Source organism: Camelina sativa, chromosome 7 (assembly GCF_000633955.1).
Source record: "Camelina sativa cultivar DH55 chromosome 7, Cs, whole genome shotgun sequence".
Classification (NCBI taxonomy): Eukaryota; Viridiplantae; Streptophyta; class Magnoliopsida; order Brassicales; family Brassicaceae; genus Camelina; species Camelina sativa.
This window is the reverse complement of record NC_025691.1, coordinates 15,391,975-15,407,126: the sequence shown is the minus strand read 5'-3', so window position 1 is coordinate 15,407,126 and position 15,152 is coordinate 15,391,975. Positions and strand designations below refer to the sequence as shown.

General features: G+C 34.0%; 1 protein-coding gene and 1 non-coding gene across 5 annotated transcripts; both read left to right on the top strand.

Annotated features, from left to right (window-relative positions):
* On the top strand, nucleotides 5,147-10,122 carry LOC104701213 (glutamine synthetase cytosolic isozyme 1-2-like). Of its 4 annotated transcripts, none has more exons than XM_019227649.1 (11): nucleotides 5,147-5,341; nucleotides 5,508-5,547; nucleotides 5,701-5,804; nucleotides 5,896-5,944; nucleotides 6,031-6,137; nucleotides 6,216-6,303; nucleotides 8,822-8,950; nucleotides 9,044-9,118; nucleotides 9,201-9,292; nucleotides 9,384-9,543; nucleotides 9,641-10,122. In XM_019227649.1, the coding sequence occupies exons 1-11, from the start codon at nucleotides 5,268-5,270 to the stop codon at nucleotides 9,791-9,793; spliced, it is 1,071 nt and encodes a 356-aa protein (XP_019083194.1). In that variant the 5' UTR covers nucleotides 5,147-5,267; the 3' UTR covers nucleotides 9,794-10,122. The 4 variants fall into 4 exon arrangements, with proteins under 4 accessions (XP_019083194.1, XP_010415163.1, XP_010415162.1 ...); XM_010416861.2 differs by lacking the exons at nucleotides 5,147-5,341; nucleotides 5,508-5,547; nucleotides 5,701-5,804; ... (1 more) ...; nucleotides 6,031-6,137; nucleotides 6,216-6,303 and adding exons at nucleotides 6,880-7,071; nucleotides 7,238-7,277; nucleotides 7,431-7,534; ... (1 more) ...; nucleotides 8,470-8,576; nucleotides 8,655-8,742; XM_010416860.2 differs by lacking the exons at nucleotides 5,147-5,341; nucleotides 5,508-5,547; nucleotides 5,701-5,804; ... (1 more) ...; nucleotides 6,031-6,137; nucleotides 6,216-6,303 and adding exons at nucleotides 7,634-7,780; nucleotides 7,947-7,986; nucleotides 8,140-8,243; ... (1 more) ...; nucleotides 8,470-8,576; nucleotides 8,655-8,742.
* TRNAC-GCA lies at nucleotides 10,538-10,609 on the top strand. Its single transcript has one exon. It is a non-coding gene; the product is annotated as a tRNA-Cys (tRNA).

Here is a 15,152-nt window from a genome sequence, read left to right as displayed (position 1 = left end):
TTCTAGTTGAAAAAAAAAAAAAAAAAACTAGTTTTGACTATAAAATAGGAATAAGATAATAAATCAAAATGGTAGGAAACTTTACCCCACATTTTATAAGCTGATTTTTTTGTAGTTCAAAATAAGTATATAATTTTTTTTCAGATAATAGATGTAAACAATATATATGTCGTGAACAAGATCGTTGTCTTACGTATTAATAGTGAGATAATTTCATCATACGTATGTCAAACTTCAGTAAAGAGAACATCATCACTAACTTATCATTGATGAAAGAAACGCCATTGGTGATGCTTATGAGCTTCAATTTTAATATTTTCTTCGATTTGAGCTCTCTCTTTTTCGGTTGAGCTACATTTCGTCTCCTTCTTTGCTTCTAATCAATCTTTCGGAGCTCCGATTTCGCTATTCTTGTTCTTTATTGTATTCGATGAGTGCATTAAATCTTCAGATCTCGTTGTGATTATGTTGGTTCTATGCTCCTCTTTGATTACCCGAGTTCTTTTGGGGTTAATCGCTTTTCTCTTGTTTGATTAAGCTTGGGTTGTTGCCTTCTATCGCATAATCTTGTTTCAGATCTGAATCATGGTTACTCCAGTTGCAAATCAAGTGCCGATGAATCCGATAGATCAATATGAGAATTCGTTCTTCTTGCATAGCTCAGATCATGCGAGGATGAGTATCGTATCCGATCATCTCACGTTTGGAGCTGATTTCTATTCTTGGCGAAGGTCAGTTCGAGTAGCTCTTAATGTTAGGAATAAACTTGGATTCATAGATAGAACGATCAAGAAACCGCCTGATGATCACCGTTATTCTTGGTCATGTTGCAATGACATTGTATCCACATGGATCATTAATTCGGTTGATAAGAAAATTAGAGCAAGCTTGTTGTTCATCTCTACCGCAGTTATCTTCAGGAGTCTTTTCAGGGCTTGATGATTGGTAAAGGCTTCTTGTTGCATAATCTTTACATCCTCCAGCTTGATTCATCGTCTGCTCTCATCTCTCCACCATCGTCATCTGCATCTACTTATTTTTCTGGATCCTTGGAAGTCGATGGACATCTTTGGCATCAACGCCTTGGACATCCATCTCCTGACAAGTTAAAGTTTCTCACTGGTACATTACCTTCTTAGGCATGATACTCCTTTTGATGTATGTCCTCTAGCTAAGCAGAAACGTTTGCCTTTCATTTCCAATAATCATTTGTCTTCTTCTCCTTTTGACTTAGTTCATCTAGACATTTGGGACCCCTTTTTTGTTGAGTCTGTAGAAGGTTTTAGATATTTCCTTACAGTAGTTGATGATTGTACTAGAGCTACTTAGGTTTACCTATTAAGAAATAAAAAAGATGTTATTACTATCTTTCCAACTTTTATGCAATATGTTCTGACTCAATATAAAAGAAAATTAAAAAGATTAGGACTGAAAATGCCCCTGAAGTTGCCTTCACTGATCTAGTTTGACTCATGGCATGATTCATCAGTTCTCTTGTGCTTACACACCCCAACAGAACTCTGTTGTTGAACGTAAACATCAGCATATTCTTAACGTTGCTTGAGCTCGTTTCTTTCAGTCTAATATTCCTCTAGCACATTGGACAGAGTGTCTTCTTACTGTTGTGTTTCTTATTAATAGGACATCTTCACCTTTATTACTGAATCATACCCCTTATGAGCTTCTTAACAACAAGAAACCGGATTATACTTTTTTACGATCTTTTGGTTGCCTATGCTATGTTTCCACTATCTCTAAAGATCGTCATAAGTTTAGTTCTCGAGCTGATAAGTGTGTCTTTTTAGGATATTCCTTTGGTTACAAGGGTTACAAAGTACTTCATCTAGATAGTAATCTGATCTCTGTTTCTCGCAATGTTATCTTTTATGAAAATGTTTTCCCTTTTGTTGATAATAGAACAGGTCTTAGTTCTACTGATCCTTTTGACATGTCTATATTACCATTAGATATCCCTCACAATATAGACTATATTCATAATCCTACATCTCATACATCTAGTCCATCTCATGCATCCACATTTGATGCATCTCACACAACTACTGGTGACTCTTCTGTTGATGAGACTGTATCTGCCGAGACGACCATTGTTTCACCTTCATATGGTATCAGAACGAATGTCTATTTTTCTCGATTGTGGACTATCACCCGTGGATATCTAGTCCCACAAACTTCACGCTACAGATATTCAGTCCTGAGCGTCAGGGGGTGTGTTAAAATATATCCCACATTGAAAGAAACATAATTCTTTGAACAATATATATAGTGTGTGGCAACCTTCCTCTCTTGAAATAGCTTTGGAAGTGAGTTAGATCTATTACTAATAATGACATCTTACTACTAATACTTGTTGTTCTGTTTATGTTTTATCAGCGTTGGAACTAGTTCAAAATGTACAAAAATCCACAACAAGTTATGTTCGGTCTAGATTTGTATAAAAGACAGCTCGATCTAACAAACTCTAGTCCATAAAAAGGTTACAGCGTTTCAACTTTTAACCAAAAAAAGAAAAGAAAAAAAGAACAAGCTATTTGGTTGGTAACGTGTTGGTCTAATTTATACGTACGATCAGAAATCAAAGCATCTGCTTTCTTTTTTTTTTTCTTTTTTTTTTAATTTTTTTTAATTTTGATATTTGTCTATTCTCTTCCTCGAAATAAATCAATAAAATTGAGTCACATGCATTTTGAATAAATTACGATATCAATGTTCAAAAAGTGTCAATGGAAAAAGTTTAGAGAACACTTAACATATATATATTTTTTCGAAAATGGAAGACATACATTAAACATGCGCACCAAAACATGATTATTTTAATTGTCAAAACATGCTAAACTAAACGTAAATATATTAGTTAAGTGTATGAATTCTCTTTTAACGTGTTCGTGGGTGCAAATGTGCAATTATGGCTATCATGGATTAACATTGTGCGTAATTAAAATGGTCGTTGTGGTTACAAATCAATTTCATTGATGTCGTTTTGTTTTTTTTGTCGACTTCTCCTGGGTTTATCTTTTTTGTTTTAGACTACCGCCTGGATTTATCTTTTTCAATACAAATATGATGTGTCAAATCAATTTTTTAAAAATAAATATAAATTTTATTATTAGCATTACATAGTTCGCGTTATGTATAATCCTGCATAAATCTCACCTCTGAGAAAACATATATATAATATAACATTTAGGAAATTTAAAATCAACATAACTTTTTAAAAAAACCATCTATTTTTGAAAACATAATTTTTAGTTTTGAATATTTTATTCATTTGTTAAGTATCTTTAAAATATGCTTATGTACTGATGTACATATTTTAGAAAATTTAAATATTGACGTAAATGTCATTATTTGAATTTAGATATTGAAAGCATGTGCAGTGGAGACAATCTCTATTAGTCTCTCAAATATATTATTTTAATAAATTTTGTCTAATTTTATTTTGTTTAAAAATTAAACTAGAAATAAAAACATATCACCAATATAGTTGAAATATGTGTATGAACGAGTCTTTCACATATTCTCAAAGTCTTTTATTTGAGAAATTCACTTTATTCACTCATTTATTTTTCTATTATTTATATATTTTTTTACGATGAGAAATTCAACTAGAGACTCCCACTGCAAATGCTCTCATAACAAGTTGGGTCCGATAACTCATTCTTATCATTGCTATGAAACGTCCATACATACTTATCCAAATATTTGGTTTTTTATTTTTTTTATGTTGGATATAAGTACTAAAAGCTTTGAAAATTCATAGATCTGGGATAACCCTAAATCCAAGAAATTTTCCCAGCTTTACACAAAATTTTGGAAGGTTTTGTTAGGTGAGCTAAACTTTTTACACAAATTCAAATTATCACATATTCACCATGTAAAACACAACTAATATTATATATGTATATCTTCAACAAACAACAGCGAGCGCTGCTCAAAAGAAATATCGAATCTCTTTTGTCCCTTTTCGAATTTCGTATTGTTTATTTATATAATAATTTTTGTAGATTCGAGACCCAAAAATAAAATAAAAAATAAAGTGTGTATAGTAGATGATTCATGATTGGGTAAGGCTCGCAGCTTAAGGCGCTTGTTAGCAAACAACTTTGAGGAAGCGGTTGTTTAGTGGATGGGTTGTGGGGACGAATGGGTCCTAAGGCCGTACAATCGTCTTCCAACTTGTCTTTTAACCGGTTTAACCAGTTCGATTGGGACAACCTTTGCATATGATGTTTTTGCTTTTTATAATTTTATTCTTTCGTTATCTCATCCATGGATAAATAATGAAGCATCACAACGACGTTTTTTTCTTCATGTCTATCCATTTATTTTTGAGTAATTGAGGACATGTTAAATAAACAATAAAATTACATTGTTACTGTTTTCTTAATTTTCATCTCTAAATATGAGTCATTTATCTAATTTTTTGTTTTTCTAAAATAACTAAAAGATTATGAACCAAAGTTTGTACATCCTTTCAGACCCTAGACCAAAATAAGTTATATATTCTCTCGTTCCAAGAAACACTCAAACCAACAATATTTAAACTTTTTCCAAAAATCTTTAAAAGTTGAGCTATTGGTTTTTGGTCATCTATCTAATTTACTACTTTCTTACTTATTTTCCAATAACATAATAACTATTTTCTTTAACTTGTTTTAAAGACTTTAGTGTATGAACAACACAAGTATATGAATTTTTTTTCTTGATCCGGTATGCATTATACATGTTCTGTTTGATCTATTTAGTTTCACCATCCGTCACTTTCGGAAAATGGTAAATTTGTAAAAATGTCAATGGTAATACTAATAACACTAGAAGAACACACCAACCCATACGAACGAAAAATTCAACACCTACATAAATTATCTACCTACAGGAACTTTTTAAAATATAACCCAATAATAACAAGTCAACAATCAATTTAATGACTAAAGACTAAATTAAAACTTAATCAAATTATAAAATAAAGTATTCCCATTTTAATACATCGAGATCGAGTTTTCCATTGGTAAAAAGGAAAAAAAAACAAAAACAACTTTATTATATTTTTTAGTTTATATTATAAAATAATGTTTGCGAAAACAGAGTATCCTCACGTCACCCTCTATCTCTGAGTACCTTCGTTGCACTATAAGTACTACCACAACCACGAACTCCAAAAACATCATCTCATAACGCCAAGAACACACACAATCTCAAGATTTGCTTATTACAAAAAGATCCAACCTTCTCCTTCCCTTTTCACAGCCATGAGTCTTCTTGCAGATCTTGTTAACCTTGACCTCTCAGACAACACTGAGAAGATCATCGCTGAATACATATGGTTCGTCTTCTTCCCTCTGCTTTTGTCATTTGGGTTTCTTTGGATCTTTGTGTTCTTACTGATGAACAAGAGCATGAAGTCAAAGGATTAGAATCTTAAAGTCAATGTTTGTTATTCCCATTGGTCTAATTTGGTTTCTTGATGTTTTTTTTTTTTTTCCAAACAGGGTTGGTGGTTCTGGTATGGACATGAGAAGCAAAGCCAGGGTAATTTAATCTTTCTTTTACTTAATTTATTCGAATAATCGTAACTTTTTCGGATATTTGAGCCGAAAGGATAAGACTTATGTGATGTTTTTTTTTTTTCAGTTTGATTAGATTAGATTGAATTACTGAGTTACTGGTTTGTTTCCTGTGCAGACTCTCTCTGGACCTGTGACCGATCCATCGAAGCTTCCGAAATGGAACTATGATGGTTCAAGCACTGGTCAAGCTCCTGGTCAAGACAGTGAAGTGATCTTATTGTAAGCCCTTTTCAAGATTTTCTTGAAACACCCTTTCTCCTTTTGTCTTTTCGATTTTTCTTAATTGATCGGTTTTGTTTGTGTTTCTTAGCCCTCAAGCAATTTTCAAAGATCCATTCCGTAGAGGCAACAACATTCTTGTGAGTTTAAACTTTGGTTTTTTTCTTGTATATGTTCTATTTTTAGCAGTTAGATTAATCTTTTTTTTTTAAACCGGTTTGATCAGGTTATGTGTGATGCTTACACTCCTGCGGGCGAACCAATCCCTACGAACAAGAGACATGCTGCAGCTGAGATCTTTTCAAACCCTGATGTTGTAGCTGAAGTGCCATGGTTCGTCCAAACTCCTCTGTTTTGTTATATCTTTTTCAGTTTCCGGTTTTGAGATTGCTGATTTTTCGAGTTAATTAGGTATGGAATCGAACAAGAATACACTTTGTTGCAGAAGGATGTGAACTGGCCTCTTGGATGGCCCATTGGTGGCTACCCTGGCCCTCAGGTACATTTCGTTTTCACGTTTGTTCACCGCTCTTCTTAGATTATCTGTTCTCGGTGTCTGAATCATCCATCTCTTGCAGGGACCATACTACTGCAGTATTGGAGCNATTTTATTTTCCAAACAGGGTTGGTGGTTCTGGTATGGACATGAGAAGCAAAGCCAGGGTAATTTAATCTTTCTTTTACTTAATTTATTCGAATAATCGTAACTTTTTCGGATATTTGAGCCGAAAGGATAAGACTTATGTGATGTTTTTTTTTTTTCAGTTTGATTAGATTAGATTGAATTACTGAGTTACTGGTTTGTTTCCTGTGCAGACTCTCTCTGGACCTGTGACCGATCCATCGAAGCTTCCGAAATGGAACTATGATGGTTCAAGCACTGGTCNAAACTTAATCAAATTATAAAATAAAGTATTCCCATTTTAATACATCGAGATCGAGTTTTCCATTGGTAAAAAGGAAAAAAAAACAAAAACAACTTTATTATATTTTTTAGTTTATATTATAAAATAATGTTTGCGAAAACAGAGTATCCTCACGTCACCCTCTATCTCTGAGTACCTTCGTTGCACTATAAGTACTACCACAACCACGAACTCCAAAAACATCATCTCATAACGCCAAGAACACACACAATCTCAAGATTTGCTTATTACAAAAAGATCCAACCTTCTCCTTCCCTTTTCACAGCCATGAGTCTTCTTGCAGATCTTGTTAACCTTGACCTCTCAGACAACACTGAGAAGATCATCGCTGAATACATATGGTTCGTCTTCTTCCCTCTGCTTTTGTCATTTGGGTTTCTTTGGATCTTTGTGTTCTTACTGATGAACAAGAGCATGAAGTCAAAGGATTAGAATCTTAAAGTCAATGTTTGTTATTCCCATTGGTCTAATTTGGTTTCTTGATGTTTTTTTTTTTTTTCCAAACAGGGTTGGTGGTTCTGGTATGGACATGAGAAGCAAAGCCAGGGTAATTTAATCTTTCTTTTACTTAATTTATTCGAATAATCGTAACTTTTTCGGATATTTGAGCCGAAAGGATAAGACTTATGTGATGTTTTTTTTTTTTCAGTTTGATTAGATTAGATTGAATTACTGAGTTACTGGTTTGTTTCCTGTGCAGACTCTCTCTGGACCTGTGACCGATCCATCGAAGCTTCCGAAATGGAACTATGATGGTTCAAGCACTGGTCAAGCTCCTGGTCAAGACAGTGAAGTGATCTTATTGTAAGCCCTTTTCAAGATTTTCTTGAAACACCCTTTCTCCTTTTGTCTTTTCGATTTTTCTTAATTGATCGGTTTTGTTTGTGTTTCTTAGCNCATAACGCCAAGAACACACACAATCTCAAGATTTGCTTATTACAAAAAGATCCAACCTTCTCCTTCCCTTTTCACAGCCATGAGTCTTCTTGCAGATCTTGTTAACCTTGACCTCTCAGACAACACTGAGAAGATCATCGCTGAATACATATGGTTCGTCTTCTTCCCTCTGCTTTTGTCATTTGGGTTTCTTTGGATCTTTGTGTTCTTACTGATGAACAAGAGCATGAAGTCAAAGGATTAGAATCTTAAAGTCAATGTTTGTTATTCCCATTGGTCTAATTTGGTTTCTTGATGTTTTATTTTATTTTCCAAACAGGGTTGGTGGTTCTGGTATGGACATGAGAAGCAAAGCCAGGGTAATTTAATCTTTCTTTTACTTAATTTATTCGAATAATCGTAACTTTTTCGGATATTTGAGCCGAAAGGATAAGACTTATGTGATGTTTTTTTTTTTTCAGTTTGATTAGATTAGATTGAATTACTGAGTTACTGGTTTGTTTCCTGTGCAGACTCTCTCTGGACCTGTGACCGATCCATCGAAGCTTCCGAAATGGAACTATGATGGTTCAAGCACTGGTCAAGCTCCTGGTCAAGACAGTGAAGTGATCTTATTGTAAGCCCTTTTCAAGATTTTCTTGAAACACCCTTTCTCCTTTTGTCTTTTCGATTTTTCTTAATTGATCGGTTTTGTTTGTGTTTCTTAGCCCTCAAGCAATTTTCAAAGATCCATTCCGTAGAGGCAACAACATTCTTGTGAGTTTAAACTTTGGTTTTTTTCTTGTATATGTTCTATTTTTAGCAGTTAGATTAATCTTTTTTTTTTAAACCGGTTTGATCAGGTTATGTGTGATGCTTACACTCCTGCGGGCGAACCAATCCCTACGAACAAGAGACATGCTGCAGCTGAGATCTTTTCAAACCCTGATGTTGTAGCTGAAGTGCCATGGTTCGTCCAAACTCCTCTGTTTTGTTATATCTTTTTCAGTTTCCGGTTTTGAGATTGCTGATTTTTCGAGTTAATTAGGTATGGAATCGAACAAGAATACACTTTGTTGCAGAAGGATGTGAACTGGCCTCTTGGATGGCCCATTGGTGGCTACCCTGGCCCTCAGGTACATTTCGTTTTCACGTTTGTTCACCGCTCTTCTTAGATTATCTGTTCTCGGTGTCTGAATCATCCATCTCTTGCAGGGACCATACTACTGCAGTATTGGAGCTGACAAGTCTTTTGGAAGAGACATTGTTGATGCTCACTACAAGGCTTGTTTGTATGCTGGAATCAACATCAGTGGGATCAATGGAGAAGTCATGCCGGGTCAGGTAATCATAACAACCAACAAAGTTTTATAAAATCACTTATGACCTAAAAGTTTCCATCTTTTTGCTTTAACCGTATCCTTTTTGTTGAGACAGTGGGAGTTCCAAGTCGGCCCATCGGTTGGTATCTCAGCTGCTGATGAAGTGTGGATCGCTCGTTACATTTTGGAGGTATAATCTTAAAACCATTCTTGTTGATCTCTTTAAGGAATGTAAACTTAAGACACAAGTTTTGGTGGTTTTTTAAAAACAGAGGATCACTGAGATTGCTGGTGTGGTTGTATCTTTCGACCCGAAACCTATTCCTGGTGACTGGAACGGAGCTGGTGCTCACACCAATTACAGGTATCAAAGGGCCTTGAATCTTCTAGCTTGTTAGCCTTTACAATGATTCGGAAGAAATATATAAAAATGGTGAATGGTTTTTTTTTTTCAGTACTAAAACGATGAGGGAAGAAGGAGGATACGAGGTGATCAAGAAAGCGATCGAGAAGCTCGGACTGAGACACAAGGAGCACATTGCTGCTTACGGTGAAGGCAACGAGCGCCGTCTTACTGGACACCATGAAACTGCTGACATTAACACTTTCCTTTGGGTACAAGATATTATAACATTGCTCTTTAGTTGTTTAAAGAGTTGATGACATTACATATTTTTGTACTGATCTTTTTGTGTTTGGATATTGTTTAAAGGGTGTTGCAAACCGTGGAGCATCGATCCGAGTAGGACGTGATACTGAGAAAGAAGGGAAAGGATACTTTGAGGATAGAAGGCCATCTTCAAACATGGATCCTTACATTGTTACTTCCATGATTGCAGAGACCACACTCCTCTGGAACCCTTGAAGGCCAAGATCCAAAAGTCTTGAATTGGGTTTCTTGGAAGTTCCAAGTTTTTCTTTTCTACAGCTTATTTAAGCAATTGTACCGGTTGACACTGCCGGGGTTGGTGATTTGGGGCCTTTTTTTTTTCTTTTTTCTTTTCTAAAAATCTTTTGGGTTTTGGGGTTCTGTGGTTAAGACTTAAGAGCAAGTCCCTCTGCTCTGTTTGTTTTAAGTTTTAAGTATTTGTACTAATAATACGATCTGAAAAGGCCTCTTCATGTTCCAATGCTAGAGACTAAAGATCTCAATTAACAGTCCAATATTATATAAGATACAATTTCCGTAAGGTTCCTATAAGCCAATGAATAATGATATTTTATTTTTCATGTTACAATACCAATTCTGGTCCAGCCTGGTCTAATCAAACCACAATGTTGTTGGATGCTTATCACTAGACCGAATCCGCAATTTTATTTATTTTCCACCTTGATGATAAAGTGGATTTCAATGGGGGGGGGGAGGGCACTAATGAGACGAATACGACGATCAAGGGAATGAATAATGGGCTCAAGTGGACTATATATTAAGTTTAAGTCAAGCCTTTTTAGATCGAGGTGTTATGTATAAACTGGCATGTAAGTCTGATCACATATTGACATATTGTTGTTTCCATTTGACTATTTCCCAAGAACACATTCTTAAGTCATTTGGCAGTAAATCCCTTTTGTCTCTTTTTTCTAAAGCAACATAAAACAGAATAAGCTTGGGTCCATAGCTCAGTGGTAGAGCAATTGACTGCAGATCAATAGGTCACCGGCTCGAACCCGGTTGGGCCCTATTTTTTCCTTTAACAAAAAAAAAAATCTCTCCAACTTTTTTGTTCACGTGGGTTTCAAGTGATTATGATCGATCATGGGCCGTAATTAGTCTGTCTAAGGCCTCTATTATCCTCAATGAGAAATTTCAACTTCTCGAATCACATGGATCAGCTTTTTGTTACCCAAATCATTTTGTATCTCAAAATCAAACAACACGATGGACGAGAAAATTAAAGGCATCACCACCACTGCAGTGTGGGTATTATAGAAAGCGCATCTACTTTCCTCACCAATTTTGTCGGTCCTGTGCAGTGAACGCAAAAAGGGTTTACGTCCATCTGCAATGTCTAGAGCCCACTTTCTGGACGCGCTCAACAAATCTCCAGGTGGCACCAAAGCATCAACGAGACCCAGTTTTTGACCCTCTTCTGACAATATTGACTTCGAAAGCTACCAATATACCAGTACATAATTGAACAAGATAATAAGCCAAGCAAATCAACTTGGTAATGAAACTGTTGGTAAATGCAAAAAAACGACATCCCGAAAACGACATAATTGTACAAGATAATCTGAAGGTTGTGAATGTGGATGAATGAATAAACATCTTCATTCCGCAGTAAACAAAACCTTTATCAAATATATTCATGTACCGAACATTCATTTTAGTAATCATTACGCACGTCAATTAAAAAATAAAATTCCATACTCAGTTTATCATTCGAGAATTTTCGAGCCACAAACCTTCCTCCAACGTAACGAGTTTCCTAAATTTAACGAGTTTTCTGAGCTTAACCTATTTGGCATTCAAACCCGTTTTAGCAAACTAGCATTCACTCAATCTAATATAATTTAAACTGATGTTTAAGGTTTCCACACATAAATTAAATATATAACTTTAACTTTGTAATTTAGGGTCTAAAATTCAACCAATTAGAAAACATGTTCTAAAATTTAGTTGGCCAAAAAAACGCACACTTCATTTTTGCATAAAAATTTGAAAATATATACCACTTAAAATGAAACAAAATTTTCCAACTAAAATATCACTTAAAATTGATACTGAGGGATTAGTAAACATCAGACTTCATTAACAATAACTAAACTGTTACAAAAGTCAACAAAACATTTGCGTATACAAGTTATATTGGAGCCCATTGTCTTAATTGTTACAGTAGTAATTGTCTATATTTTTATTCTATAAATATGGATGTATTGTTTCAATTGTACGATGCACTTCTTCTCGATAATAAACGTAAACTCACTTTCTCCTTTAGCTTCTCATACACACATTTCAGATTATTTTAGATTACTCATATTTTTATTTACAATACAAAAATTACTAAATTAAAACACGTTATCAGCACGATCACTCTGCCAAATTCAAAATCACTCTATCCAAATAATATTTATTACTACAGGAACGCGGCTATACCGCCCCATGACATTTTAATGCATAATGATTTATTTACTGTTTTGATTTATTTTTCTATTATGGATGACTTCAGTCACCATAATTTAATTATAGTTTTTATGGATGACTTTAATCACTATAACATATTTATTGCTTTTATTTATTCTTTAACTTATTGTTTTAACATGGATGATTAAAAATCACCACATTTTATTTATTGTTCTAATTTATTGCTTTAACATGGAAAATTAAAAGTCACAATCTTTTATTTATTGTTCTAATTTATTGATTTAACATGGATGATTTAGTTACTGATTTAATTTAGTTACTGTTTTTTTATTATTGATTTAATTTACCATAGATGATTTAATCACCATATAATTATCATTTTATTATTTGTATAAAAGGAGGCTCTGCCACCTAAATATATATACATACATATATATATATATATAATTTTATACTTTTAACTAGTACATATTATTCTAGATCAATTATATCAATTTTTTTCTTAGAAAATAATTTGATTTATTATTTTAAGTCTCAACGGTCATAAGTGTAAAATTAAATAAATTTTAACTTTTTCTCACTTTTCAAACGACTAATGAACAGTGAAATTAATCTATATATACACTCATTTTTATTCATCTATTTCACTCAAATTTTTCATCTCTTTCAAAAATCTTCCTAAAAAATTAATTAGTTTTACTAGGAAAAATGACTCATCCATTCTTAGTTTTTGTAATAGGTTTTATAATTGTTGCTATTTACGGTTTACTCTTTGGAGAGTTTTTCCCGAAGAATTTTTGATGGTTCTTATTTTACCTTTTAATGTAATTGTGTTTCTTGTAATTGCGCTACTTATGAAATCTCCTATGTTTTAAAATTAAAATAAATGAAATCTCTAATTATGTTTTTATGATTTTATTTTATAGAAAGAAAGAAAAAAACTTTTATGATTTTATTTTATAGAAAGAAAGAAAAACAAAAATGGCAAACATCGAGAAGCACCAATTCCCGGCCTTAGATATCACTGGAGCTAACTTCATATCTTGGACTACCAATGTCGAATTACATCTGGAGTCTTATGGGTTAACTGAAACCATAAAAGAGAATCCTGCACATCTTTGTGCTCTGTACAAAGAATCCGCTAAGGGCAAAGGAAAGGAAGTGAACCTTGTGGAACATTTTGAGGGTACAACCCACCTTGAGGCCGCTGACTTCGCAAACGATCCTGATGAGGATGTCCTTGCAGAAAACTAAAATGCTTATCTTATGAAACTCGAATTTCCGACAATTATGCCATAAATAAGTCGATATTTGTTTGAAAGTTTCCATATTTGTGTGCTTCTATTACCTATCTTGTATAATTATTTTGTGCCTTATGAATAAATTTGTTTTCAATTTCTATTAACCGATTATATTTATTTCACACAGAAGCAAATGGATCACATTACAAGTGGGACATTTTCTAAGACAAATCATGAAGGCATTTGCATACCAGATAGTGGAACAACGCACACTACCCTGAAACATAAAAAATATTTCTCCGATCTGAAATCAACAAGAGTTATTGTTAATACAATATCATGTCCCACCGACTTAATTAAATGGACTGGTAAAACAAATTTTGCATTACCTAATAGGACAAATTTTTCAATAAACAATGCATTGTTTTCGCCAAATTCTAAAAGAAATTTGTTGAGTTTTAAAGACATATACCTTCATGGATATGACACTCAGTCTGCAACTGAGAATGGAAAGAAGTACATGTACATTACTTCTGAAGAATCGGGAAAAAGACTTGTATTGGAAAAATTACCAAGACTCCCGTCAGGTTTGCACCATACATACATAAATTCAATAGAATCACACCTTGTGATCAAAAGAAATCATGATGATTTCACATTGTGGCATAATCGCCGTGGTCACCCAGGCACCACAATAATGCGTAAAATTATAGAGAGTTCATATGGACATTCACTGAAACCCCAAGAGATTTATCAGGGGAATAATATGACATGTGTTGCATGTTCTCTAGGAAAATTGATTATAAGGCCATCGCTAACCAAAATCAATAAGGAATTACCAAATTTTCTTGAACGAATTCAAGGGAACATTTGTGGACCTATACACCCACCATGTGGACCATTCTATTATTTTGATGGTAATGATAGACGCGTCTAGTAGATGGTCACATATTTGTTTGTTATCATCTCAAAATATGGCATTTGCGAGATTTATGACTCAGATAATCAAACTAAGAGCTCACTTTCCTGATTATCCAATTTAAGGAGTTAGATTTGATAAAAATGGTGAATTCACGTCCCAAGCATTCAATGGTTATTGTATGGTGACAGGAATCAATGTTGAACACCCTATAGCCCATGTGCATACACAAAATGGATTGACAGAATCTTTAATTACACGTCTGCAATTAATTGCTAGACCATTGATCATGAGATCAAAACTACCAACCTCAATATGGGGACATGCTATTTTGCATGCTGAATCACTTATACGCATAAGGCCAAGTGCATATCATAATTATTCTCCACTACAGTTAGCATTTGGTCGAGAACCAAATATTTCTCATCTAAAAATATTTGGTTGTGCGATATATAGACCAATTGCACTCCCACAACATACTAAAATGGGACCACAGAGAAGGTTGTGAATATACGTTGGTTGTGACTCTCCATCAATTATATGATACCTAGAACCTCAAACAGGTGACATATTTATTGCACGTTTTGCAGATTGTCATTTTGATAAAAAAAGAATTTCCCGTTCTAGGGGGAGAAAATAAAAATATCAAAAAGGATATCAAATGGTGTGTACCATCGCTGTTATACCTTGATCCTCCCACAAAGCAGTCATAACTAGAAGTTCGACGAATTATGAATTTACATAGTATAGCCAATCAACTACCTGATGCATTTGTAGAAATCAGAATGGTAACTAAATCACATATACCATCCGCAAATGCTCCTGCTAGAATTGAAATCACACAAGAACATGGATAATTTGATGAAACACATGAGTCTAGATACTCTTAAAGCGTGGTAGACCAATTGGTGCGAAGGATAAAAATCCTAGAAAAAGAAAGGAAGTCGAAAAATATGACGCTCCCAAAATGACAGAATTA